The sequence below is a fragment of the Melanerpes formicivorus genome, unplaced genomic scaffold, assembly GCF_026170545.1.
Source record: "Melanerpes formicivorus ecotype bairdi unplaced genomic scaffold, bMelFor1.0.p_v2 SCAF_9, whole genome shotgun sequence".
In the NCBI taxonomy this organism is placed as follows: domain Eukaryota; kingdom Metazoa; phylum Chordata; class Aves; order Piciformes; family Picidae; genus Melanerpes; species Melanerpes formicivorus.
Genome location: NW_027142361.1, coordinates 2673177 through 2700294, shown reverse-complemented (window position 1 = coordinate 2700294; position 27118 = coordinate 2673177). Strand labels below are relative to the sequence as shown.

Here is a 27118-nt window from a genome sequence, read left to right as displayed (position 1 = left end):
CGATGATCCTCGAGGTCTCTTCCAACATTAGCGATACTGTGATACTGTGATGTAAAGCTAATCTTTTCGTGGCAAAAATATTTTTGTGATGTGTACTTTTCCTCCTTTACTCTTCTTTCCATCAGCGAAGGTGTAATGCTTGATGGCTAACCCAGAGATCTTTTAATTCATTGATGGTTGGTTTCTGCCCTTGAAAGAGGCTTGAAATGTTTATTAAATTTGGTAAGTTTTAAGTTTCTTTCAGTCAAAAAAATTACAGGTGTTTTCTTTCCTTCTTGTTGAGGGGATTTTTTCTGTATGAGGGTTATAGATAGTTGAAAAAATCTGTTTTTCCAATAACAAATAATGATCAGATTAGACTAGTACAGCTGTAGAGGAGAGGATGGGTATTGAATCAGTATCACAAGCTGTCAAAATCACAGCCAGCTCCCGAAATGGCTGTTAAAACCTGCTGTCTGAAAGTTCCACTCCTCACCACTGCTGCCAGTCTCCTGGGTCATCCCTCCTTAACATCTGTTGTATATGTCTGAGAGGGTCCATCCCTGCTGTGCTTCTGCCCCTGTAATTCTCTTTCTCAGCACCACTGCTTATGCTTTCATAGGTGGGTCCTTGGTGTTGGCCAACAGTGGGCATTTATAGGGCAGACCTTCAAAATGAGTATGCAGGATGGAATTCCAGTCTGAACTCTGAAATTATTTGAGACATACTGACATACCTGCTATGCACATGGCCTGTGACCATCTATTTTTTTCCCAAATGTATTTAATATCCTATTTTTAATACATCATATCAGGATATATTGTATGCAATATGACACTTCTCTACCTTCTAAATAGGCTGTTCTTGAAAACTTTCTTCTTCATTGTTGTTACAGATGGACTATTTCTTATGGAATGTTTGGTCAGTGTTAATGGGTATAGGTAATATTAAAATAGTTGTGAGCACAGGGTAAGCAGTAAACAGTGCCTTTCCAGGCAACGTTGTCTGGCATGCAGACACAACTTCCAGGGAAACTTTTCTGACAAATTCCATGATGAGAAATGAATGGAGTTTGTTAGATTGCATGTGTGAGTAGTAAATAGTGAAGTGTCTTGACATCTCTGGGTGGTGAAGCCCCAAAACAGATAGCTTTTAAGAAATAATGGGTTAGCAATTGAAGGAAGCACAAATCACATAGAGCAATAAATCGACTAAGGCATGGGACACTGTGACAGAGAAAGGAGATAAGTGATAAGAACTGACAGAGCAAGCATGATTCAGGGCCGACAAGGTCAAACTAACCCTAACAGCTTTGTCAAGTCAGCGGAACCAAGCCAGGCACACCGGGAATTGACCAAATTAGGAAAAGAGTTCAAAAGTTTAAGAGAGGAAGACTCATCAGAAGACCCCTGCCCATGATGAAGGCCACCGGAATGACCACCAAGAAGATCCTCAAAAGAGATGTCCCTGCCCACGCTCCACCTACACCACGCCTCTTATGAATATGTATGCAAAGATATGATTATGTATGTGATCTGATGCAATACTACGTCCAAAACTGTATAAAAGACATGCTTTTGTTACGGGAAAGGTAGAAATCCATTTAGTGATTTCTCCAACGCGTTGCTAATAAAATACCTCCTGTCTATCTGACTTAAACTGAGTCTCTTAGGCAGTTATTCTTGCCTTTTGGGGCAAAATTCGGCATCATTTTCTGGCGAGCCAGGCAGGAGCCAGACAGGAGATCCAGACCTTAAGGGGTCCTCCCGAGCCGGGTCCGGGGCCGGGACCCTCTGGGCGCCCCTGACGACTTTTTGTCTGAAGAGACCCCCCCGGACCAGCGCTCGTTGGTGGACGAAGGGTTACCTGCATCTCCTGCTCCAATCAAGAGGTATTTTAATTGTTTATTGATTTTGGGATAAAGCGCTTTGACTGGGAAACGGGGACCAGACGTGGTCACCTGATGGGAAGGCCCGGGGACGCCCTGGCAAAATCCCGTATATAGGGGTTCGAGTCCCCACTGGAAATAGGGGTTGGAGTCCCCACTGGAAATAGGGGTTGGAGTCCCCGCTGGAAATAGGGGTTCGAGTCCCCACTGGGTGTTTGTTAATCGGGTGTATGTTTCTCTTTCATCTTAATGTTGTTGCTGTGCTTCTGAGAGGATACATTTGTGTTATACTTTTGTCTAACATTGTTATGTTGTCTGCAAGAATCTCGCAATTTAGTACTCGGTATTTTGTGTTAACTGTAATCTCTTTTGTGTGTAAGAATTTATTGTGATATCATCTGCAAACCATACCTTGGTTTACAGCTGACATCCCGAAGCTGACTGGTATCGGTATTATACGGTTGACCAGCGACATCTCGTGGTAAAGCAGTGTACTCGGGTAGACCGGAAAGGTAGGATAGTTTGGATGGATGCGTTAAGAGTGTGAGTAAATGAGACGCAGCATCGCTGCGAAGCGAGAGGGAGTCCTGATCCGCATTTCCTGTTCTTCGCGAGAAGCCAGGTCGGAGACGGACAAAGCGATTGGAAATTGTGTGTTAAAATATATATATTGGTATATAGTGCTTGTGGGAGAAAGAGACTATTCCGGGAACAGCCATGGGAGGGCGACAGAGTAAGGACGTAAATATGAAAACTCCATTAGGATGTATCTTGAAGCATTGGAAGGACTTGGGAGGAATTCCAGGGGGAAGCATAAGTAAAAAGACACTCCTTAAATATTGTACACAGTGGTGGCCATTGTATAAGTTAGACGACAATGAGAAATGGCCACCGGAGGGAACAACTAATTATAACACTGTTTTACAACTGATGCTCTTCCTCCGCCGGCTCAATAAATGGGATGAGGTGATGTACGCAGACATGTTCTTCACTCTAAGGAATAAACCTGAGTGGCAAAAAGAGTGCGGAATTAATGTAGCCCCTCAGGATCCCCTAGTACTAGCCCTGGAAAGGGATAAGAAGGGTCCAAAGCCTAAAGAATGTTGCTGTGATGCATGTAGTATTGGACAGCAGTGTCTCAAGCTAACAAGAAGAGATAGTGGAAAGGAGAGCAAAATAAGCCTGAGGGAATACCATCCATTCGCTCCAGGGTGGGAAGGGCCTCTTCCCAGGCCAAAAGAGGAACAAGGGGATCCCAGCCCATTAAAGGAACTGGAGCAATGGTGGAAATCTAAGTTTGGGCACAGCCCTCAGAAGTTAGACAACAGTTGGGAGGAAGATAGTCCATTAAAATCGGGGATTGACGAGAGGAAAAGCAGCCCTCAGGGACTAGATAGTCCACAGGGGTCGGGGAGCTACATGGATGCTGACAGCCCACCCAGACTAGAAGTCGAAAGGGAGGAAGGCAGTCCGTCAGGAGCAGAGAGCCAAAGGGAGACACGTAGCCTGCCCGAGCTCAGTCCATATGGGGATAACAACACATCCAGAAGTGGAGACGTTTGTAGAATGGAAACCAGCACACCAAGGACTGGGGACAAAAGTAACTCACTGGGAAGCGGCATCTCTAAACTGAGAGGCGACATCTCTGAATTGAGATATAGTGAAAAGGATGATAACGAGACATGCAAAAAGGGGGGCAGAGAACAACTTAATATAGTAATTCAGATAAAGGATGAGAGAAATGGGAGGGGAGCAGAGGATGAGAGGGACAGCAGCCCGGGACAGGATAGGAGCCGGCAGATACAAAAAGGGCGACAGACGCAGGACGAGAATCGGATGGATTGTGTAATAGAGATAGGAGGGGAAAATGAAGAACAGGAAAGGGGGAAGAGGAAAGAGAAGAGAAAGAATAGGGGAGACATTGAAGCACAGGAAGGAGATCCCGGGGAAGAGATCGGTCACTCGTATTATACCAGATCTGTGGCACGGGGGGAAGCAAAGCAAAGAGAGGAAGGGAACCATACGATAGCTCCTCTCCGACAAGTTGTACCAACGTTAGGGGAAAAGACTAGAGTAAAGGTGCCGTTCTCGACAAATGATTTGAACAGTTGGAGGGATGAGGCAAGGAATTTCAGGAGAAATCCTGAGGGAGTGGCGAAGAGGTTTGAATTAATGGCAAAGAATTTAGATATTGATTGGGAGGATATAGAAGTGATGCTGTCAGAATTGACAGATACAGAAAGGGAACTCGTATTGGAAACAGGAAAACGACATGCTCAAGTATTATCAGGAAGACTAGAAGATAATTTTCCCAGCAATAAACCAGAATGGGACCCGGGCAATGCCGAGCACTATCAACAGCTAGTGCAGTATAGAAAACTGATAGCGATGGGCTTGCGTAATGCGATCCCTAAGGCTATCAATTGGTCAATGCTATATGACATCAGACAGGGAAAGAATGAGACCCCATCAGAGTTTTTGGATAGACTTAGGGCAGCGATGAGACAATATACACCCCTGGACCCAGCAACAGAGGAAGGGAAACAGCACTTGTTAGGGTTGATGATGGGACAGAGTAACCCAGACATCAGGAAGAAATTACAAAAACTTGAGCATCCAGCAAATAAAAACCTAGAGACACTGCTGAATGAGGCATGGAAAGTATACAATAATAGAGAGATTGAGGAGAAGAAAAAAGAGGACAGGAGGATAGCGAGAGTAGTGGCTGTAGCAGTGGCAGCTCAGAAGACAGGTTACTCGGAACCTGGAACCAGGGGAAGAGGTAGAGGCAACCCAGCAGGAAGGGGAGGGAGACTCCAACCCCACCCAGCTAGGGTGGGGTCAAATCAATGTGCGCACTGCCTACAGATGGGACACTGGAAGCGAGAATGCCCCCAACGAAGGGAAAGGCTCATGGCCACTACTACTACCACACATCAGGATAGTGAATGAGGGGGACCGGTGGGCCATACCCTAGCAGACCCACTGGTTAAAATGGAGCTAGGGGAAGGTAAAAAGGAATTGAACTTTTTGATTGATACGGGAGCAACTTTTTCGGTTTTAAATCAGGAATTGGTACCTAAGAGTGATGAATTTGTACAAGTTGTGGGAGCAACAGGCCAACCAGAAAAGGCTTACTTTTTGAAACCCATTAAATACAAAATTGGGAAACAAATGGGAATTCATCAGTTCCTGTATTTACCAAATTCGCCAAAGCCCTTATTGGGGAGAGACCTATTGGAGAACTTGGGAGCCATAATAAAGTTCAACAAAGACAAATTGGAATTACAAGTAAATGAGGAACAACTGATTACAGCTCTAAGCCTAACGATCAGTTGTGTGGAACCTAAACCTGAGAATCACAATTTAGAGCGAATTCTGAACAAGACGTACCCATTAGTGTGGGCTACTGATATACCTGGAAAATCAAAACAAGCAGTACCGATTGTTGTTGAACTTAAAGTTGGGGCAAAACCGGTGATAAGAAAACAATACCCTCTGAGGATAGAAGACAGGAAGGGGATCGAGCCCATAATCGAAAGGTTTTTGGAACTGGGGTTATTGGTAGAATGCGAATCAGATTTTAATACACCAATCCTGCCAGTAAAGAAACCTAACGGAGCCTATAGACTAGTTCAGGATCTGAGAGCAGTAAACGAAATAACCAAGACATTACATCCGGTAGTTGCTAATCCATACACACTTTTAACTAGACTGAAGGATAATTTGGCCTGGTTCACCGTATTAGATTTAAAAGACGCATTCTTCTGCCTTCCCTTAGCTCCCGAGAGTCAAAAGATTTTTGCCTTTGAGTGGGAATCTGTAGATAGAGGAAGAAAGACTCAACTTACCTGGACGGTATTGCCCCAAGGATGGTGCAATTCCCCCACGATTTTTGGGAACCAGTTAGCCAAAGAATTAGAACAGTGGGAAAGGCCGCTGGGAGATGGCACCCTTCTGCAGTATGTAGACGACCTCCTAATAGCAACAATGACAGAGGAAGAATGCATTGAATGGACTATTTCCTTGTTAAATTTCCTGGGTTTAAGTGGATATCGAGTTTCTCAACAGAAAGCACAGCTAGTGCAAAAAGAAGTGGTGTACCTGGGATACGAAGTCTCCAGAGGACAGCGATCCCTGGGAGCAGCTAGGAAAGAGGCCATCTGCCAGATACCTAAACCAGAGACGGTGAGAGATCTGCGCGCCTTTCTGGGGATGACAGGTTGGTGTCGGCTATGGATCTACCAGTACGGGATACTCGCTAAACCACTGTATGATTTGTTGAAGGAGACTAAGAACGTCCTAGTTTGGACTCCCGAGGCAGAAGGGGCCTTCAAGAAGTTGAAGCTGGAGCTAATGAGAGCACCGGCCTTAGGTCTCCCAGATGTATCAAAACCATTCTGGCTGTTCTCCCATGAGCGGCAAGGGATGGCCCTAGGAGTCCTAGCACAGCAATTGGGACCACACAAGAGAGCTGTGGCCTACTTCTCCAAGCGATTGGATGAAGTAAGTAAAGGATGGCCAGGCTGTCTGAGGGCAGTGGCCGCAGTAATAATTAACATAGAAGAGGCCAGGAAGCTCACGTTGGGTCAAAAGATGACTGTGTTAGTGTCTCACACTGTGTCAGCTGTGCTGGAACAGAAAGGCAACCATTGGCTGTCGCCTTCCAGATTCCTAAAATACCAGGCCATCCTGGCTGAATCAGATGACATAACCATTCAAGTAACTAACATTGTGAACCCAGCTTCATTTCTAGAAGGAAGAGACCCAGCAGAACCCATCGAACACGACTGCCTGGAAACAATTGAAGCAGTCTACTCCAGTCGCCCGGATCTCAAAGAAGAGCCGTTCGAAGATGCGGATAACTGGTTCTCAGATGGCAGCAGCTTCGTGAAGCGAGGAGTAAGAATGGCTGGCTATGCAGTCACTACTACAGAAAGGGTAATTGAGTCGAACCCCTTGCCTGCAGGGACCTCAGCTCAAAAGGCAGAACTGATAGCTCTGACTCGAGCCCTGGAATTGGCGGAGAACATGCAAATTAATATATGGACAGACTCTAAATATGCCTTTTCCATTGTACATGCTCATGGAGCCATTTGGAAAGAAAGAGGACTGTTGACTACACAAGGAAAAACGGTCAAACATGCAGAGGAGGTTCTGCGATTGCTAGAGGCGGTCCAGCTCCCAGCACAAGTGGCCATAATGCATTGTAAGGGACATTTGAAAGGTAACACTATTCCAGAAATAGGAAATAGGAAGGCAGATACAGAAGCTAAATTGGCTGCCACGAGGACTAGGGAAGTGAAAATAACGGCCCTAATACCAGGAGAGCTGGATACCAACATCCAGCCAGATTACCAGGAATCAGATCATAGGTGGATATGAAGAAGGAAGGGCAAAATAATAGAAAATGGTTGGGGTCAATTGGAAACAGGACAGTTAGTAATACCAGGAAACGTGATGTGGCAGTTTGTAAAGGCAGAACATGAGAAGGCCCATTGGGGTCTAGATTCGCTTTACCAATATTTGCAAACCAGGATAGCAGGACCGAAATTATTTACTACTATAAAACACGTTACATCCCAGTGCGAGCGGTGTCTGAAAAACAACCCGAATACGGGAACCAAGGTACACCAAGGAGCCATAAATCGAGGTAAATTCCCAGGTGAAGTATGGCAAATTGATTTTTCTGAACTCCCAAGAAAAGGGGGGTTTCGGTATTTGTTGGTATTAACTGATACGTTTTCTGGGTGGCCTGAAGCATTCCCTTGCAGGACAAATAAGGAAAGAGAAGTAACTAAAGTACTGTTGAATGAAATTATTCCACGGTTTGGGGTACTGAAGAATACCAGTGCCAGGCAAGATCATGGAACAGGTCATCCTGAGTGCAATAACACAACACTTACAGGATGGCCAAGGGATCAGGCTCAGCCAACATGGATTTAGGAAGGGCAGGTCCTGCCTGACCAACCTGATCTCCTTCTATGATCAGGTGACCACGTCTGGTGGATGTGGGGAGGCCTGTGGATGTAGTTCACCTGGACCTCAGCAAGGCCTTTGAAACCGTCCCCCATAGCAAACTCCTGGCCAAGCTGTCAGCCCATGGCTTGGACAGCAGCACTCTGAGCTGGGTTAGGAACTGGCTGGATGGCCGAACCCAGAGAGTGGTGGTGAATGGTGTCACATCCAGCTGGCAGCCAGTCAGTAGTGGAGTCCCCCAGGGATCAGTGCTGGGCCCCATCCTCTTTAACATCTTTATTGATGATCTGGATGAGGGCATTGAGTCTATCATCAGTAAATTTGCTGATGACACCAAGCTGGGGACAGGAGTTGATCTGCTAGAGGGTTGAGAGGCTTTGCAGAGAGACCTTGACAGGCTGGACAGATGGGCAGAGTCCAACGGCATGAGATTTAACGCATCAAAGTGCCGGGTTCTGCACATTGGCCACAACAACCCCATGCAGTGCTACAGGCTGGGGTCAGAGTGGCTGGAGAGCAGCCAGGCAGAGAGGGACCTGGGGGTACTGGTTGATGGTAGGATGAACATGAGCCTGCAGTGTGCCCAGGCAGCCAAGAGGGCCAATGGCATCCTGGCCTGCATTAAGAACAGTGTGGCCAGCAGGAGCAGGGAGGTCATTCTGCCCCTGTACACTGCACTGGTTAGGCCACGCCTCGAGTACTGTGTCCAGTTCTGGGCCCCTCAGTTTAGGAAGGATGTTGACTTGCTGGAACGAGTCCAGAGAAGGGCAACGAAGTTAGTGAGGGGCTTGGAACACAAGCCCTATGAGGAGAGACTGAGGGAGCTGGGGCTGCTTAGCCTGGAGAGGAGGAGACTCAGGGGTGACCTTATTGCTCTCTACAACTACCTGAAGGGGGGTTGTAAACAGGCAGAGGTTGGTCTCTTCTCCCAGGCAACCAGCACCAGAACAAGAGGACACAGTCTCAGGCTGCGCCAGGGGAAGTTCAGGCTGGAGGTCAGGAGGAAGTTTTACACAGAGAGAGTGATTGCCCATTGGAATGGGCTGCCTGGGGAGGTGTTCAGGAGGAGACTTGACAGGGTGCTTGGTGCCATGGGTTAGTTGATTAGGTGGTGTTGGGTGATAGGTTGGACGTGATGATCTTGAAGGTCTCTTCCAACCTGGTTTATTCTATTCTATTTCTGTGCAAAAGCAGTGAGAGCAATAAGCAAAGCATTACAAATCAAATGGCAATTACACACGCCTTACCGTCCACAGGCCAGTGGGCAAGTGGAAAAGATGAATCACCTTATTAAACAGCAAATTGCCAAAATATGTCAGGAGACTAATTTGCAGTGGTATCAAGCTCTGCCTATTGCTCTACTGAGGCTGAGAGTCAAACCAAGATCAAAAGAAAAGTTAAGCCCATTTGAAATTTTGTATGGTAGACCTTATGCTATGCAAGTCGTGAATGGGGACGCTATAGGCCAAATCGGTGATCAGTATATTTATGATTATGTAATTACGGTGGGAAAACAGTTCGACAAAAATGCTACTGTGGTGATAGAGCACCAACCTAAACAACCTGATTGTAAATTGCATTCGTTTAATCCCGGTGATTGGGTGTATGTTAAGAATCTTTTAGTGAAACCCCTACAAGAGAAGTGGGAAGGACCTTTCCAAGTGCTGCTGACTACCTTCACCGCGGTTCGAATCAAGGAGCGACCTATGTGGATCCATTATTCACGAGTCAAGAAAGCTCCGGAGAACAAACCAGAGGAGCAGACGTCATGATCCTGACTCCACCTCAAACATTTACAACTCTGATCACTGGACTCTCGATAAGTATAGCTCTTCCCCAAGGCTCTGCCCCAATAGACCCATGGTCTCATGCACACCAGTGTATCCACCCGGAGAGGGGAGAGAAGGGACCCTATTTCAAGGTTTATGCCTTACGTAACAATCAGCCATACATGAGTAAAGTATGGCATCAGCCCTCCATGGTAGCATACAAGGGAGATCAAATCCAAATTGGGTGTCGAGAGCTTGACCCAGTGGAAGGAAAAACAAGGCAGCTAGTATTAACAATTCGACCCTTGATGCCAGACTCTAAACATAACCTAATTACCTTTAGTCCAGTGAAAATGGGCAAGCCCACCGTCTGGGTCCAGCAAAAGGGTCCAATTTCATGCCAGTGGAGTGACTTCAGGGAAGATCCACCCGGATTACAACCCCATAACTCGATAATTTATAGAGAAGATCCGCTTGGGGAACTACATCCCCAAAACCTAACCCTTGACCTACACCCTCTTCTCTTTCCTGCGGGAAAGATCGTAGCATCTAATGGTCCTGAGGAAGGGAAAGCACGGTGTGAAATAGCATTTAGATTGGATCAATCAATGTCCTTCGTATGCGAAAGACAGTTGAAAATGCTGGAACAGGGTTTAGGCTTCCCTGGGCATGCTGTCGAATATAAGGTGCAATTACCGGGGGACGTGATCCCATTGTATCCAGATTTAGACTTGCCCCAAGAAACCACTCTACCAATAGGATGTAAAATAGTACATAACCTAACCTTTATAGGGCCTCAAGTGATAAGAAGATCTAACGAACTAAAATTATTGTTAGACCCCACTTATTCCCTGAAAAAGGTGCAGATGAACATTCACGCCGATGTTACACATTTGCAGAAGGATTGCCGACCATTTATACAGCAAAGCCTTAAGGGATGGAATGCATGGCTGGCAACTAGGTCTTATCACAGACGGGCGCAAAGAGATATAAGTGGATGGGTCGGCACTGGATTTGGAATACTAAATGCAGTGGATCAAGAGGTATTGGTGAACAAATTAAGTACTGTCACCACCAACTTAGGAAAACTCAAAGTGCCCCTGAGTTCATCTGTGCTTACATTAGCAGAAACACAATCGCTAGTAGTAAAATTACTAACCATGGTAGCAAACCATACTGCAGAGGATTTTGTGAAGCTCGCTGATTATACAGGGGAACTTAGTAGAGACATTGCACTCGCTATCCAATGCTCTCAGACACAACAATGGGTACAATCAGTAGCGGCAGGAATAATGAGAGAGGGAATGTCAGGTACATTACCTCAAGAAATAAGGGAAACAATATTAAAGGACAATCATACTACACAATTTGAGAAGGACCACCAAGCCTGGTGGCAATTAGTAAATTTCACTTATGAGCCTCAACGAGATCACATTGAAGCCTATGTCCTCACCATCAGTGCGGCAGAAGAAAGAGCTATCTTTCCTATCCTCACTCTAGGGACAATACATCAAGATGTCATAGTCAGACCAATAGACCACAATGTCTGGGCCAGTTACGATTATACCAAAAATAGGTGGCAATCAGTTAGCACAGAGGCATGTATTCCTAGAGGACAACTAGGTTATGTTTGCGAAAACGCTGTAGTAGAAGCAGAAGATTTATGCTTAGATGTCGAAAATAGTGTATGTACCTTTGAAATGCTTTCACATAATAGAACACAATCACAAGTTTACTATATAGGGAATGGGTGTGCTTGCGTGAGGACAGCTTGTGACAACGTCACTATAGATAATTGCCAAGAGGAGACTAACAATACTAACTTCTGTGTGTGCAACTTCACCAAGATAGTGGGTTGTGATTTTCATTATACTGTCCCAATAACTACTCAACAGCTAATTAACGCAGATTTTAACCTATATCAAGAGATACCGAAATTACAAATAGGGATGGACGTCAAAATTCTTAAAGCGATGCTTGCACATCCTAAAGTGAAGAAATTGGTGCAAAAGGTGAATCAAACGACTAAACGAATGGTATGGCAGGTAGAACATAATTCAGAAAAAATAAAGGATGTCCTGACCAAAGTAGAACAAGTAGGCCAGCAACATTGGTGGGACATCTTTACAGGATACTCCCCAACAGCTACACAGGTCTTCAACTATCTGGTGCACCCAATGCTAATAGTAATTGTAGTTCTGTTACTATTAACTCTCGCAAATATTTGTATGTGGTGGAGACTAAGAATCATACTAAAAAGGACCCAAATGGTTTGGGCTATGGTACGAGCGTATCAGAGCCCTATTGGATTAGAATTTGACGAAAGAATTCGTAAGTTATAAGAAAAAGGGGGGAAATGAAGCCCCAAAACAGATAGCTTTTAAGAAATAATGGGTTAGCAATTGAAGGAAGCACAAATCACATAGAGCAATAAATCGACTAAGGCATGGGACACTGTGACAGAGAAAGGAGATAAGTGATAAGAACTGACAGAGCAAGCATGATTCAGGGCCGACAAGGTCAAACTAACCCTAACAGCCTTGTCAAGTCAGCGGAACCAAGCCAGGCACACCGGGAATTGACCAAATTAGGAAAAGAGTTCAAAAGTTTAAGAGAGGAAGACTCATCAGAAGACCCCTGCCCATGATGAAGGCCACCGGAATGACCACCAAGAAGATCCTCAAAAGAGATGTCCCTGCCCACGCTCCACCTACACCACGCCTCTTATGAATATGTATGCAAAGATATGATTATGTATGTGATCTGATGCAATACTACGTCCAAAACTGTATAAAAGACATGCTTTTGTTACGGGAAAGGTAGAAATCCATTTAGTGATTTCTCCAACGCGTTGCTAATAAAATACCTCCTGTCTATCTGACTTAAACTGAGTCTCTTAGGCAGTTATTCTTGCCTTTTGGGGCAAAATTCGGCATCAGTGGAAGTGAGCAGAGAGTTAACATGAGCAGGAACTAAGGAGATGTGGGAAGATAGAATAGGCTTTAATGTTTAGCTTTTACTCCCCTGCCAGTTGCCCTATGATGATATACACCCTTTCACCCTCTTCTGAAGTTATGTTCTGTCTGTATACTTTTACAGTGTCAAAACAGTTATAACTTACACCTATTTTCTGACCATTGGATCCCAGAGGTATAACTTCTGTTCCTAGTCAGTTGCAGCTGAACCCAAGAGGGATCTTTTTTTCCTGTCATTTGTTAACCTTGAGGTTGCGTTGATCTGACATCCTGACTTCTGCACACAGTTAGAAACCTGGGAATAATTGTTAGTTTTCTTTGTGATGATCTGTGATTACAGAAAAAAAAATTAAATGTGGGAAAGAAAAGGAATTCCATTGGCAAATTTGTCTTTGCCAAAGATCAGGCAAAACAGACATCACTGCAAATTCAAACAGAATTCAGCCACGGTGATGTAAAGATTAGCTAATTTATCGATGCATGAGCTCAAAGCTACATGATACAGTGATCTTTGGTCTGATCTGTTGTATCCCTTCAAGAAAAGATTTATCACTAATGAACATGAACACAACTAAAAATCTAATATATTTGTATTTTTAATAAAGGCATTTGTGATTGCAGTACTTTTGTGATACAGTGTGAGTTAAAACAATGAAGAAATCACAGGGTCCTTCCTTAATACATCCGAAATAGCAAGTTGCATGTGATTTTTCCTTCATTGCCTCTTCCCAGATGAATCTTCTTCCACTACTGCTTCTTCTGCTACCACTAGTAGCAGAATTAAGCAGCACACATATGAAATGAAAATCTTTTGTTGTGCTTCATGCTACAGCTGAGCAACTGGACTGAAAGTTTTGCATTTGAATGTTGAAGAATATCTTGCATTATAAATGTCAAAAACAGAATGAAAATGAAATATTGAAGAATCACTTTGTTAACCATCTTTTATATTAGGATTGTGATAATACCAAGATGTAGATGTTTATAGTTCTATTCTCATCCAAAACTCAGCCTCTTTTTTCTGGTTATTTACTCCTGCTCTTGCATTGGCTGGGACCAAATCAGCATAAGAAGAGCAGGGCGTTGCTTTTCCACTTATTCTATATCAACAACTGAAAGACTTTCTGTATTTATTATTGGAGCAGCTGAAGTATAACACTTGTTTCAACTTGTTGACCAAGTGCATTTGACTTGGAGCAAGAGTAAATTGAATGAAAAACGCGTTTACCACTGAAATTTACAGCAAACCATTGGCTAGTAAATGAAGACCAGCAATTGCCTTAAAACAACTATTATATCCCATATTTTAATGTGAAGTAGCAAGGAGGCATCACAGGTAGTCTCAGTGTAGAGAACACCTGGGAAATTATGTGTGATAAAGCAAAGCACAGTTTATACCTCTTTGATTAAAGCATTGTTTTAGATCTCTGCTTAAAAAATTTCCTGGCAGGCACTGTTGTACAGTTCATGGGAATGCTTTCCTGCTCAGGGTGAATGCTGAAATCTTTTAAGTACTGAGCTCTAATTCTTTAATTAATGATTAAAATAAAAAAAAAAAAACACAAAAACTTTTATATATTCATTTATATTCTTCCATGGTTTTTAAACTTCTATTATTTGCCCAGTTGTTGCTTACCACTTGTTAAGGTTGAATACCTTGTGTGTGTTTTGTGAGGATTGGAAAGTAGATATCAGATCATTTCAAAGTCCACCTTAATAATAATTGACTGTTTCAAATAATTTTGACTTTTTAAAATCTGCTTTGTTAACTGGTAAGAAACTATCAGATCTTATTGACTACAACAACATTAAGAACTTAAAATGTCAATAATAGAGCAGTGCTTTCCTGATAATTTTCAAAAGATGTCATGCTAGATTTTAGCTTTTGGAACATACATGAATATTATAACTTATTTTTTAATAAGATATTTAAGTACATTTTTTCTATGTGGGATAAAGAAAGAAAATTAATATGTGCTTGGAAAAAAAGTCCAGGCGATGTATTCTTTTTAATTATTTTTTTTTAATTATGGTTTTCCTTTTAATTCATCGTCTAGATTCTTGTTGCAGTTACTGAAGGCTTTATTAATTGAACTTATCTTGATTTGAATTATTAAGCAATTCATACAGTTCAGTATTCTATGCAATTGTGGAAGGGATGGTCTACCATTAGAAGTCTGTATTGAATATACAATGGATGTTTTTTAACTTATTGAAACTGCCACTAACTTGCCAGTATTGCATCAAATAATTTTCAAACTGTCCCTAATTTAGTTAAGCAAAATAGCCAAAAGTTGCTCATTGATGTCAGTAGCTGACGTGAAAACAAAGAATTTAGTGAAATAACTCTCAATTTACAGCAGTGTAACTTGCTTCAGAATCTGACCTATCAAGTTTTCTGCTTTTTATTTTAATAAGAAAGTATATTTTATGTGAAAGCAATTTACATCATTCTTTCAAAGCCACATCTTTAAATCTATAATTACTTTAAATACAACCAGTCTAATAATAATAAATACTGAGAAACTAAAATATGCAGTTCTCCAATAAAGCAGTTCTTAAGAACAGAGCTGTTGCAATGAATAAAAAAAGTTTTTGCAGACTTACCCTCCCTAATTAAGCAAAATTCTCACTGATTGCAGAAATAGTTTTGCCTCATTTGGAAGGGGATCAAAATTTGAAGTAAGTTTCTGACAATGAGTTTTGTGTTTAAGATATCATATGTTTGGAATGTAATTTTGGGGACACTTACTGCCAAATCCTGCCTACATTTTTGACTTGCAGGATCACAGATGCATAGAATCATTTAGATTGGAAAATACCTTTATGATCATGCAGTCTGACTTTTAACCTAGCTCTGCCAAGTCCACCAATAAGCCATATCCCAAGTGCCACATCTACACATCCTTTAAATAACTCCAAGGATAGTGACTCCATCACTTCCCTGAGCACCTTGCTCCAATGCTTGGTAACTCTTTTGATAAAGAGATTTTTCTTAATATCCAACTTAAATCTCCTCTAGTGCAACTTGAGGCCATTTCCTCTTGTCCTATTGCTTGTTACTTTGCAGATGACACCAACAACTGCCTCACTACATCACCCACAAATTCTTCAGTGTTCATGAGCAGCAGGTCCAGCAGCGCAGCTTCCCTGATCTGTTCACTCAGCAGCTGTGTCAGGAAGTTATCTTCTACACACTCCATGAACCTCCTGGACCATTTTCTCTCTGCTGTATTATATTTCTAGCAGACATCTGGTAAATTGAAGTCCTCCACAAAACCAAGGGCTATCAATTGTGTGACAAGAGGAAATTTTTCACTATAAGAACAATAAACCATTGGAATAACCTCCCCAGGGAAGTGATTGACTCTCCAACATTGAGCAGTTTTAAGAATCTACTGCTAATAGTGCTGGGCCATCTTGTCTAGACTGTGATTTTGCCAAGAAAGGTTGGACTAGGTGATCCTTGAGGTCCCTTCCAATATGATTTTGCGTGATAGTGTGATTCTCCCATCTGCTTATAGAATATGTCATCTGCCCCTTCATCCTGGTTAGGTGATCAAAACCAGACTCCTACCGTATCTGCTGCATAATAACTTACATCTTCCCCTGTTTGTTGCCCATGCTGCAAGCATTGGGTAGATACCCTTCAGCTGGGCTACCGATACCTCCCTCTTTTGCAGGGAAAGGAGACCTAATTCCTACATGGCCATTCTCATGGTGGTTTCTGACACACTGGTAGCCCTTGTGTCTTTGCTGGTACAGGGGTCTCCATCCCCTATCTCCACTGAGATGACAGACCAAAGGACCTCACTATCACACTGTCCCTCAAAAGGGTAGAGAGGCTTTGCAGAGAGACCTTGACAGGCTGGACAGATGGGCAGAGTCCAACGGCATGAAATTTAACGCATCCAAGTGCCGGGTTCTGCACATTGGCCACAACAACCCCATGCAGTGCTACAGGCTGGGGTCAGAGTGGCTGGAGAGCAGCCAGGCAGAGAGGGACCTGGGGGTGCTGGTTGATGGTAGGATGAACATGAGCCTGCAGTGTGCCCAGGCAGCCAAGAGGGCCAATGGCATCCTGGCCTGCATTAAGAACAGTGTGGCCAGCAGGAGCAGGGAGGTCATTCTGCCCCTGTACACTGCACTGGTTAGGCCACACCTCGAGTACTGTGTCCAGTTCTGGGCCCCTCAGTTTAGGAAGGATGTTGACTTGCTGGAACGAGTCCAGAGAAGGGCAACGAAGTTAGTGAGGGGCTTGGAACACAAGCCCTATGAGGAGAGACTGAGGGAGCTGGGGCTGCTTAGCCTGGAGTCAGTCTCAGGCTGCGCCAGGGGAAGTTCAGGCTGGAGGTCAGGAGGAAGTTTTACACAGAGAGAGTGATTGCCCATTGGAATGGGCTGCCTGGGGAGGTGGTGGAGTCGCCGTCACTGGAGGTGTTCAGGAGGAGACTTGACAGGGTGCTTGGTTACATGGGTTAGTTGATTGGGTGGTGTTGGGTGATAGGTTGGACGTGATGATCTTGAAGGTCTCTTCCAACCTGGTTTATTCTATTCTATTCTATTCTATTCTATTTGCATGCTGCCCTGATCCTTATCTATAGTGAGCTTTACTTCTTTCCTTTTTCAAGCCTAGTTTAAAGCTCTCTTGATAAGCCCTACTAACTCCTGTGCAAAGATTCTTTTTCCCTTTTGAGACAAGTGTACCCCATCAGTTGTCAGAAAGCCTGGTGTCATGTAGGCTGATCAATGATAGGAAAAAAAACCAAAACACAACATCCAAAATTCTTCTGGTGACAGCACACTTGGAGACAGAATCTGATGGGTTTTCCTGTTTTTTCTCTCATAATTCCCTACAACTGGAAGGATAAAAGAGAACAGTGCTTGTTCTCCTTTATCACTCATCCCAAAGCCCTGAGGTCTCTTGGTTGCCCTTGTACTTCCATCTCTGCCTACCTGGAAAGTCAATAATGAATAGCAATCTGAGAGCAGGAAACTTTCTCTTTGTATTTTTAACTCAGGTCCCAGGGAGGCAGCACACATCCCTAAGAAGAGAGTTAGGTCTGCATATTGAGCCCTCAGTTCTCTTGGAAGTTAGTCTCCCATGACAACAATCCACTTCTTGGATAAGGATTTTTACCATTTTGTAAAACAGATTAAACCTGCTAAAGAAGTAGTGCATAGACAAATAGCTACATTGTCTTGGCCTTTTTCAGTAATCACTTCAGGAAAAGTATTTTTCATCACACTTGGACTTCAAAAATCCTCTTGAATTAAAACCTCTGTTAGAAGATTGTAGTCCTCAATCAAAGGACAATGGCAGCCAAAAGGCTGACATTTACTTCAACAAAGTGAATTAGATGTTGCTTTTTTAGGATTTCCAGAGTAAGAAGATGAAAGATATACTTACTGAGATAAGCTTAATCTAAGTTTCTAAAGTTAATGTTAGTTTTATACAGTGTAAAAGCCTAAGCAAAGTTACGATGATTTAAAGTGTATATTTTAAAATCTGTCATCTGGTCTCCTCAATTGAGAATGATGCTTTGATGAATGTGCTTCTTAACTTCTCTCTTCTGTGCTTTATTAAACTATTTACACATAGCATAGCTGCTTCTTTACAAAAATCCTCCATTCTGCTCTGGGATCACATTTTTTTTCTCCTATCCACATGCCCTGCAAAACATTTGTTGCCTTATTTTGTAAAAAGTGAGCCACTTTAAATAGTTGAATCATGGAAGAGAGAACACAAGTTTCCAGAATTTGAATGTTGGAGAGAAGAGTAAGAATGAGGTAAACAGCTATTTGATGTCTGTCTTTCTGCAGTAGCACAACATCTAATTCTTAGGGCCTCTGACCTTTTAGTGTCCTGTAACAGAGTACATGCATTAATCTGTTGCTTATCTGTCACCCTACCACATTTGATATTTCCAGCCTCTGCTTTCAATTAACAGTCATTAGAAGCATCAATGAGTAATTTCAGGAGAAAACTCCTGGAACCTTTGACCTGTTTTTGTCAGATAACCACGATATCGCTGCAGATAAACTATCATTTCATTATATTCAAGATGTAAACTAGCATCGTTTGTAGTGTATCAGCTTACTTTACCTTTATCACCTTGAAGTGATTAAAACTGACTGGTTTACTTAGCGCTTATACAAAGAATTCAGAGTTAAACAATGAAATTCAGTGAGATTAGCGTAAATGGCCCCTTATAGCTACATGGGGTCAGTAAGAACCTCCCTTTTTCCTTGACATATATATTTAGTAGTTAAACAGTGACATGAAGCTGATTAATGAGGCTACACTATTTGTGAATCCTACTGGGATCCTGGGATCTTTCATTGTACAATCAACTTATTACAACATATCTTTGGTTTGTTCCCTGGTTTGCCAAAGAAGCTTTCACTTTCCCTACCTATCACAACATACCAACTTCTTCAGGAAAAGCAAAGCACATGTCAGTGGGTAGCTAACCACTAATGAAAACTCATTACTAAACTCATCACTAAATTCATTGCTAGTACTTTTTACATTTTTTAAGCTCGTGCAACAGTTAATTAGACATTTATAGCTGAACTGGTAAAATGCTGATTGCTTACTATATTGTCCAACCATATATGTAGGGCCGAATATGTTATTTTCAGGTGGTATAAAAATAACATTTAAAAATGTTTATATCAAGAATCCTGATCAGTGAGAGTAAATGAAAAATTTTGTTGCAATCAGCATTAACCCTAATATTCTAGCTATTTTTACTTAGAAAAATTATATTCATTCAATGGTTAAAAACGAACTTCCTGATTTTCTGACCAACCCATTTTTAGATGCTGTGATCGGTCCCACAGAGAAGCATTTTGGCAGATGAACTGAGGAGAGCTGGAATGACATGAGAATGCTGTGGAAGAACTGAATACTTAAAAGTCTCAACCTGTATTTTTCAGACTGCTAGCACTGAGAAGCTTTCACATGTGAAATAAAAATATTTGATACATGGTACTCCCCTACACTTCATGCCATTTCAGCAGGACAAAAGACCTGAGAGATACCCTTCTGAGCATTCATTGTCTGCCCTGATGAAGTATTTATTAGATGCAGAAGGGATCAAGACTTGTGTATTATTTTCAGTATTAAATACTCAATATAATGAAATAACATTTCACTTTTATAACTTGGCTGTCATATTAGCCATTAGTCACTACTGCAACATCACCATCACTGCTTTTTTTTGCATACTGCCATATAATGCCAGATCTAAGCTTGTCTAAATTTGTAAACATTTTTTATGTTTTGTTCACTGGCTGGCAGATAGAGATTCTGGCTTCACTGCAGACAATGGGACTTTCCTTGCCTCAGAGTTTTTCAGTGTTCAGTGCCTGTTTCCTACAATCCTTCATTTCTGCAGGCTGTTGCTGCTCCCAAGTCCTGCCTGTAAATGCTGTCTTGACCCGAGGAAATGTTGAACTTATGCTCCTTTCAGATGGCAGTGCTGTCTCTTCTTTGGGTATATATGGAAACACAGATAAGTACTATCTGTGTGAGCTGTAATAATTAGTTTTGGGCCCATCAGGAAGAAGTTATCAGTGTTCTTTCAGCAGCTGTGAGCAGTCCTGAGAGAACCCCACCAATGCTATCACAGGGTATTGTAAAGTTCTCTGTCCGAACCGACAGAGTGTAAGAAACTAGGCAAAAGGAAACCTCAAATCCAAACAAAAAAGAAACAGGCCAGGAGTATTTAGATCTTTTTTTTGGAATCTTGATTCTTCAATGCTTGCTCATAGTGAGTAATACTTAGTTACCCATACATTTTAGTAAATACTTGTTGAATAAATACTAGGAAGAGATATCAGAAAGGGTTGCCGCAGTAAGTCTGCCTTTAATAAATTCTCACTTGAAAGTTATTGACATATGTGCTTCATGTCAGGTTTGAAATGCTCAGTTATAACCTTAGAAACTTGCAGCAGACTCTACAGTAAAATTAAATAAATCCTCTCTGGTTGAGTGCATTTGCATATGCTAATCTCTGCCAAGTTCTCTCCAAAATGAATGGCTTTACATGGATATTAAAATAAACTAAAACAAAACAACCAACAAATAATCTCCAAACCTCAAGTCAGACTTCTGTATATATCTTACAGTTTAGAAATGGGCATTGGAGCTGCTAAATAGACTGTATCCTGTTTCTCTTCAGTAGCAGCCCATTCATCTTCAGGTACTGAGCAGCTAGTTCACATGTTTCTGCCTCTTTTCTGCATTACTTTTTCTACATGGTGTATGATGGCAAACCCATGTAAGCTAAATATGCACTTGAGCCAAGTGAACCTCACAGTTAGCAGACAATTTTCCTTTTGTCAACCAGGAAAAAGCTCATTTACACTGAAGATAAAGTGTTCTCAATATCCTATGTCTTATTTTTGGTGGTTCTTAAGGTAACATAGATTTGTACACTTTAAAAGAATATGTACTAATGAAAACAAGAGTAGTTTACATTTTTTAAGGATGGAAGAGAAGTACACAGTAAGGGGCTAGCTTCATGGCCATAGGTGACTTTACTAGTAACTTCTACTCTGAAAAGAATGTAAATACTTTTTCTTCAATGGTTCTTACTTTGCTGTGTCTGTTCATTTCTATTTTGTAAGACCACATATATGTTATAATATGCATATGCAGGTTTATATATAAATATACATATTTATGCACACGAACACATACACATTGTGCACGTAGACAAAATTACTTAGGTGTACATGTATACAAGATCACATAGGTATAAATACACATATATAGTAGTAGCATACACAATTATGTAACTTTCAGTAATCTAAATGTGTGCTTTTTTAGAACTGACATTGTTCTTCCCTCAAACCAAGGACAGTTAATACTAAAACACAATAAAAGAGAGGGGTTATAGGAGGGAGCACAGTGTAATTGGGTGCAAGTGCAAATATTTATCTGGTTATTCAAAACAAATCCCATCTCTGAGTATTTTAGGCTTTTTGTACCATCAGCAAACCAGAGCATCTATCTTACAAGGCAGATAGAACTTCTCCAGAAGTGAGAAGTTCTCTTTTCTCACAGAGCACAGCATTTTCACAGGTCAGTGATATCTTGGACTCCATGGTAGTGGAAAATCATGGATAATTTTCTGTTCCACATTCATAAAATATGAAGTATTAATCCCATAAGATGGTCACTAGCCAGTACTATGGCCTGTAGTTTCTGCTGCCATTTCAAAATGAGTGTTCGATTGTAAAAGACACTTAGGGTCAGCACTGCACCAGGCAGTGGAATTAGTACCAAATAATCTGCAAAGTGAAAGAAACAAAACCTTACGCTCCTTGGAAATCCTGTGCAATCCAGAATTAAGAAATTATGAGGTTAACTTTTTTACCTCAAATTGTGGCAGTGTCAGAAGCAGTGGGAGCTGCATCCGTCCACCCACAGCAGGTCTGAGGGGCTTTCTCAAGACAGGAGTGCAGTCCCTTTGCTGCCAGGGTGTCAGAATTACTCATCCCTGATTCACAGTTCCTTCTGACTACTGGCTGGATGATGCTTATGCCATTAGAGTACAATGTGTTAATTTACATGATGTAGATGCTTCCTGAATATGTAGTTGTCACAGTGAGGTCTAATACCACTTAAGAATTTATTATGTTATGTAGAAATAACCAGCATCCCTCTAACCTACTTGGTTATTAGTGGCAATTAGAGTTTTCCAAAGTCATCTATAACTGACATTACTACTGCTGTGTTTATGACTACACTGAAGTCTTCAATCCTTTCACAGCTTTTAGTTTATCCATATTTCCAGTTACTTTACAACATGCCTCCTTTCAGCTTTTTTTGACACTGAGCTGTTTTTTTCTTTTGAGCCACTGAGCTGTTTTTTTCTTTTGAACTGAAGGCACTGGGCTGGTGGAATTTCTTTTAACTGGAAGTATGTCTTAGCTTGTGGTTTTATCATTTGCACAGTTTTCTATTGTCCTGTTTGTTTACTCCCAAGCACAGGAAACACTCCATTAATCATGGGAAATGGACATTTGTTTCATCTCCTTAATTTACATTCAACTCTTTTTCTCACAGTTGAAAGGGACAAGGACTTCTCCCACCAGCGAAGGCACTACAAAGGGTTTCGCTTTGACCTTACTCAGATCCCGCATGGGGAGGCAGTGACCACAGCTGAATTCCGCATATACAAAGATAGAAGCAACAGCCGCTTCGAGAATGAAACCATTCAGATCAGCATATATCAGATCATCAAGGAGTATCCAAACAGGTACCCTCTTGGCATGGATGTTGAATTACTTTTCATGTTTCTATCTTAAGTAAGGACACAATAACTGATCATAAGCATACCCTTGGTAAGGCACCATTGCTATCACAATTTAATATTATCAGACATTAAAATGCAAACTTTCCCTGTGAAACCATTGAAGAATACTTTTGATTTATTTCAGTATATAAACATAAACTTATAGGTATTTTAATTTCCATTTAAAGCCATTAAAGCCCCATGTCCTTTTATGGAAGTGTGATGCTGGAAAAGGGGACATGAAACTGTGTACCATCCATTTTATTTCATCAGTATAGCTACAGAAGCTTTAGACTATTTCCCTCCTACTGTCTGTTGTTGATTTTGCCAATCCTTACCAATATATGGAGTACATAGAGGCAAATGCCTCAGTGGGACAGGATGTGAGAAACCCACAAGCTCTCAATTTCTTCATTCTTCAAATTAGAAACAAGGAATATATCTATCTGTCTATCTATATGGGGGTTTCTTTGTTTTGTTTTGTTTTGGTTTGTTTGTTTGTTTGTTTTTAATCTAGGCCACACAGATTTTGCTTTGGTGCCCAGACAGACATCACTGAGGTTATTCTTGACTTTGTAAACTCAAACTTGTCCTATATACATACATGAAATTTTAGGTGCTAAATTTTCAGAAGCTAGAACTGCAGAATGTGTGGGTGAGAGAACTGTGAGGATAGTGACGGACTGGAATAAGTTGCTGAGAGAAGCTGTGGATGCCCCTTCACTGGAAGTATTCAAAATTGAGTTGGATGAGGCTTTAAGCATCTTGGTCTAGTGGAAGTTGTGGCTGCCTGTGGCAGGAAGTTTGGACTTGATAATCTTCAAAGATCCCTTCCAACAGAAACCATTAAATGATTCTAGGATTCTGTTATGTCCCACACTCCTTACTAGTGCCATACCACAGAAAAAAATGCTGTGTTTGGCCCTGCTTCTCCACCCTTCTTTGCTCTGAACAGGAAACATGAATGTCAGACAGGGTTCTGTAACCATAAATGCAGCCCTGCTATGCTTTCAGGCAAGGAGCTGTCGGGGTTTAGTGTTTCCAAGTTACAGACGAAGTAGTCTCAGACAGTTTTCTGTCTCTGTGGCAGAGGCAACTGAAATGTGTGTGTATTGAATTCAAACATAGTTTGCTGAAATTACAGTCCTTGGGACTGAGGGTTTCTATTTGTTCTAAGGAAGTGTGCAAAGTGCAGCCCATGGCAAGGCAAACTTTCCTGCACAGTCCTGACAATGTACTCCTACCCAGAGCTTTTCTCATGACAAAAGTAATATAGTCCAACAGGCCAAATCCTTGTTCATGATCTGGTGGCAGCGAGCCACTAATTTAACTAAACCCCAAGAATTTTTCCCACATTAGAGAATCCTCAAGTGGCATTAAGACACTAAAGCAGCTTTCTGGAATGAGGCAAGAGGTGAAACAGTGTTATTGGGATGCCCTATTACATAGTAACTGGCCAAAAACTTTGCTGTTTTTCAAGGAAGGTATAGATGGTTCATTCCACCTTTACTTCCTTAAGTAGCCCAGGAGATGTGAAGCTTCTTAGATGATCTGCCTACAGCCTTTTTGCTGAAATTCTTGACTGTAGTAGCATTTCTGATGTATACAATTGTCCATTTGGGACCAGACTGAGATCACTAAACTTAACCAGCCTCCTCAAAGGTAAAGTTAATCAGCCATACTCTGCCTGAACGTGTTGTTCACTGCTGCATTTCAGGCTATTTACAACACAGTGCCATACTATTTCATAGTAAGTTTCATACTATGTCATTCTTTATGCATTGCAGGTTATTATTAAAACAGAATAATTTTTAAAATTAGAGCCAAAATGTGCAACTGTGTTTAATTTTAAATTTGATCTTTTGGGGGTTTGTTTGGGTGGGTGAGGTTGTTTGGTTGGTTGGGAGTTTTGTTTGTTTGTTTGTTTGTTTTCCTTTTCACAGAATAAAGGAGAATTTTTAAATTAAAAATGACACAAAATGTGATTAGAAGTATGTGTGAAAGACACCAGCTAATCTCAGAGCTCTTACTGCCTTCTCAAGGAGCAGATTTTCAACCTATCTTTGTATAAATCTTTTTAAAAGTTGATTTTTTCCCTGACAAATAATTTGAATTTCTGTAGTAAATTGTTGTTTTGTGGGCTAAATCACTATCTTTGTTGTGGAGATATTTTCTGAATTCTACTATGCTTTGTCAAGAATCAGTTCCAGTTTTCTCCAGATACAACTGAATTTCAGTTCATTTGATGAGTTGATAAGTAAGAATCATCTGTCTCTTTGAGTCTATTACCTTAAGCAGATCACTATGCTTGCATGAAGGTAGGCAGGAAGACTGAGGTATTAATGGCAAAGACACTTTGGTGTTAGTTTCTGCTGCAGTACAAAGTAAAAAAGTCACATAGCAGAGAGATCCATGGGGAAAATTTGTACTTTATAGGGATTTCTGGATGCTATCATTAGCAGTGCCCTCTTCTGATTTAGCATATGAAACATCGTGCAGTCTGACTTCCGTGAACATTTTGTATCAGTCCCAGCAAAGTTTGGAGCTGAAAGAATATGCATTGGAAAACGCTTATTATATTCTATGAGGAGACAAGACAAATGTGAAATTATAACGCTGTAATATTGTAATATTTTATATTAAAAACAATTTTTAGTTTTTTAAATTAAACCTATTGAATGATAAAATAAGTATTTCTAAACAAAAATCTTAAAGACTACCACATTCAAAATGAAGCCTTTCAGATTTAAAGTTCTGATAAAACTGCCCATTAGAGAAAAAAGTTGGCCTTCAAAACTCTAGAGAGTACTATTTCTGAGCTTGTGGTACATAGTTAATTTGTTCAGTGCTAGCATAGTAGGCCAGGCTCTTCTGAATGGTAAGACTGTTTTCATGTTAACTCCAGAGGGAGAAGGTATGTTTTCTACTTGCGTGGTCACTGGCACAGTCCCACTAGAATGGCAGTGATAAGAATTCAGCAAAAGAATATCCCTTAACAGAAGAAAAGTGACTTGAAAAAAAGCCCTTTCAATTTTTTTCTTTTGTCTTTTCTTTTCTTTTCTTTTCTTTTCTTTTCTTTTCTTTTCTTTTCTTTTCTTTTCTTTTCTTTTCTTTTCTTTTCTTTTCTTTTCTTTTCTTTTCTTTTCTTTTCTTTTCTTTTCTTTTCTTTTCTTTTCTTTTCTTTTCTTTTCTCATATTTTTTCATTATTTTTATTTTCACTTTTCTTTTATCCTCACTTTTCTTTTATCCTCACTTTTCATTTATCCTCACTTTTCTTTTATCTTCCCTCCCTTGCCCTCCCCTCCCTTCCCCTCCCCTCCCCTCCCCTCCTCTCTCTGAACTGAACCTCTCCTCTCCGAACCTCTCCTCTCCAAACTTCTCTGAACCTCTCCTCTCCCTCCTATTTTCCTTTTCTTTTCCTACCTCCTTTTTAGCTCCCAAGCTCTTTAATTTGATTCTGCAGCTATTTCATATGTAAGGAAGTAAACATATATTTGTCATAGCTCATTTGGTCTTATTTCCCTGAGTGTTGAACAATCACAGAGCTACACAAGATGTCTTTGATGATTGATGATCTGGATGAGGGCATTGAGTCCATCATCAGTAAATTTGCTGACGACACCAAGCTGGGGGCAAGAGTTGATCTGCTGGAGGGTAGAGAGGCTCTGCAGAGAGACCTCGACAGGCTGGACAGATGGGCAGAATCCAACGGCATGAGATTTAACACATCCAAATGCCGGGTTCTGCACATCGGCCACAACAACCCCATGCAGTGCTACAGGCTGGGGTCAGAGTGGCTAGAGAGCAGCCAGGCAGAGAGGGACCTGGGGGTGCTGGTTGATGGTAGGCTGAACATGAGCCTGCAGTGTGCCCAGGCAGCCAAGAGGGCCAATGGCATCTTGGCCTGCATCAAGAACAGTGTGGCCAGCAGGAGCAGGGAGGTCATTCTGCCCCTGTACACTGCACTGGTTAGGCCACACCTCAAGTACTGTGTCCAGTTCTGGGCCCCTCAGTTTAGGAAGGATGTTGACTTGCTGGAACGAGTCCAGAGAAGAGCAACAAAGTTGGTGAGGGGTTTGGAACACAAGCCCTATGAGGAGAGGCTGAGGGAGCTGGGGCTGCTTAGCCTGGAGAGGAGGAGACTCAGGGGTGACCTTATCACTGTCTACAACTACCTGAAGGGAGGTTGTAGACAGGCTGATGATGGTCTCTTCTCC

At 41.7% G+C, this 27118-nt stretch overlaps 1 protein-coding gene across 1 annotated transcript in view; it reads left to right on the top strand.

Moving 5' to 3' along the window:
* BMP5 (bone morphogenetic protein 5) overlaps positions 1-27118 on the top strand; it is a 105386-nt gene that overhangs the window by 36062 nt on the left and 42206 nt on the right. Inside the window, exon 2 of the mRNA XM_068142963.1 lies at positions 22672-22864. Within this exon, the coding sequence (XP_067999064.1) occupies positions 22672-22864 (193 nt within the window). The remainder of the gene's footprint in view (positions 1-22671; positions 22865-27118) is intronic.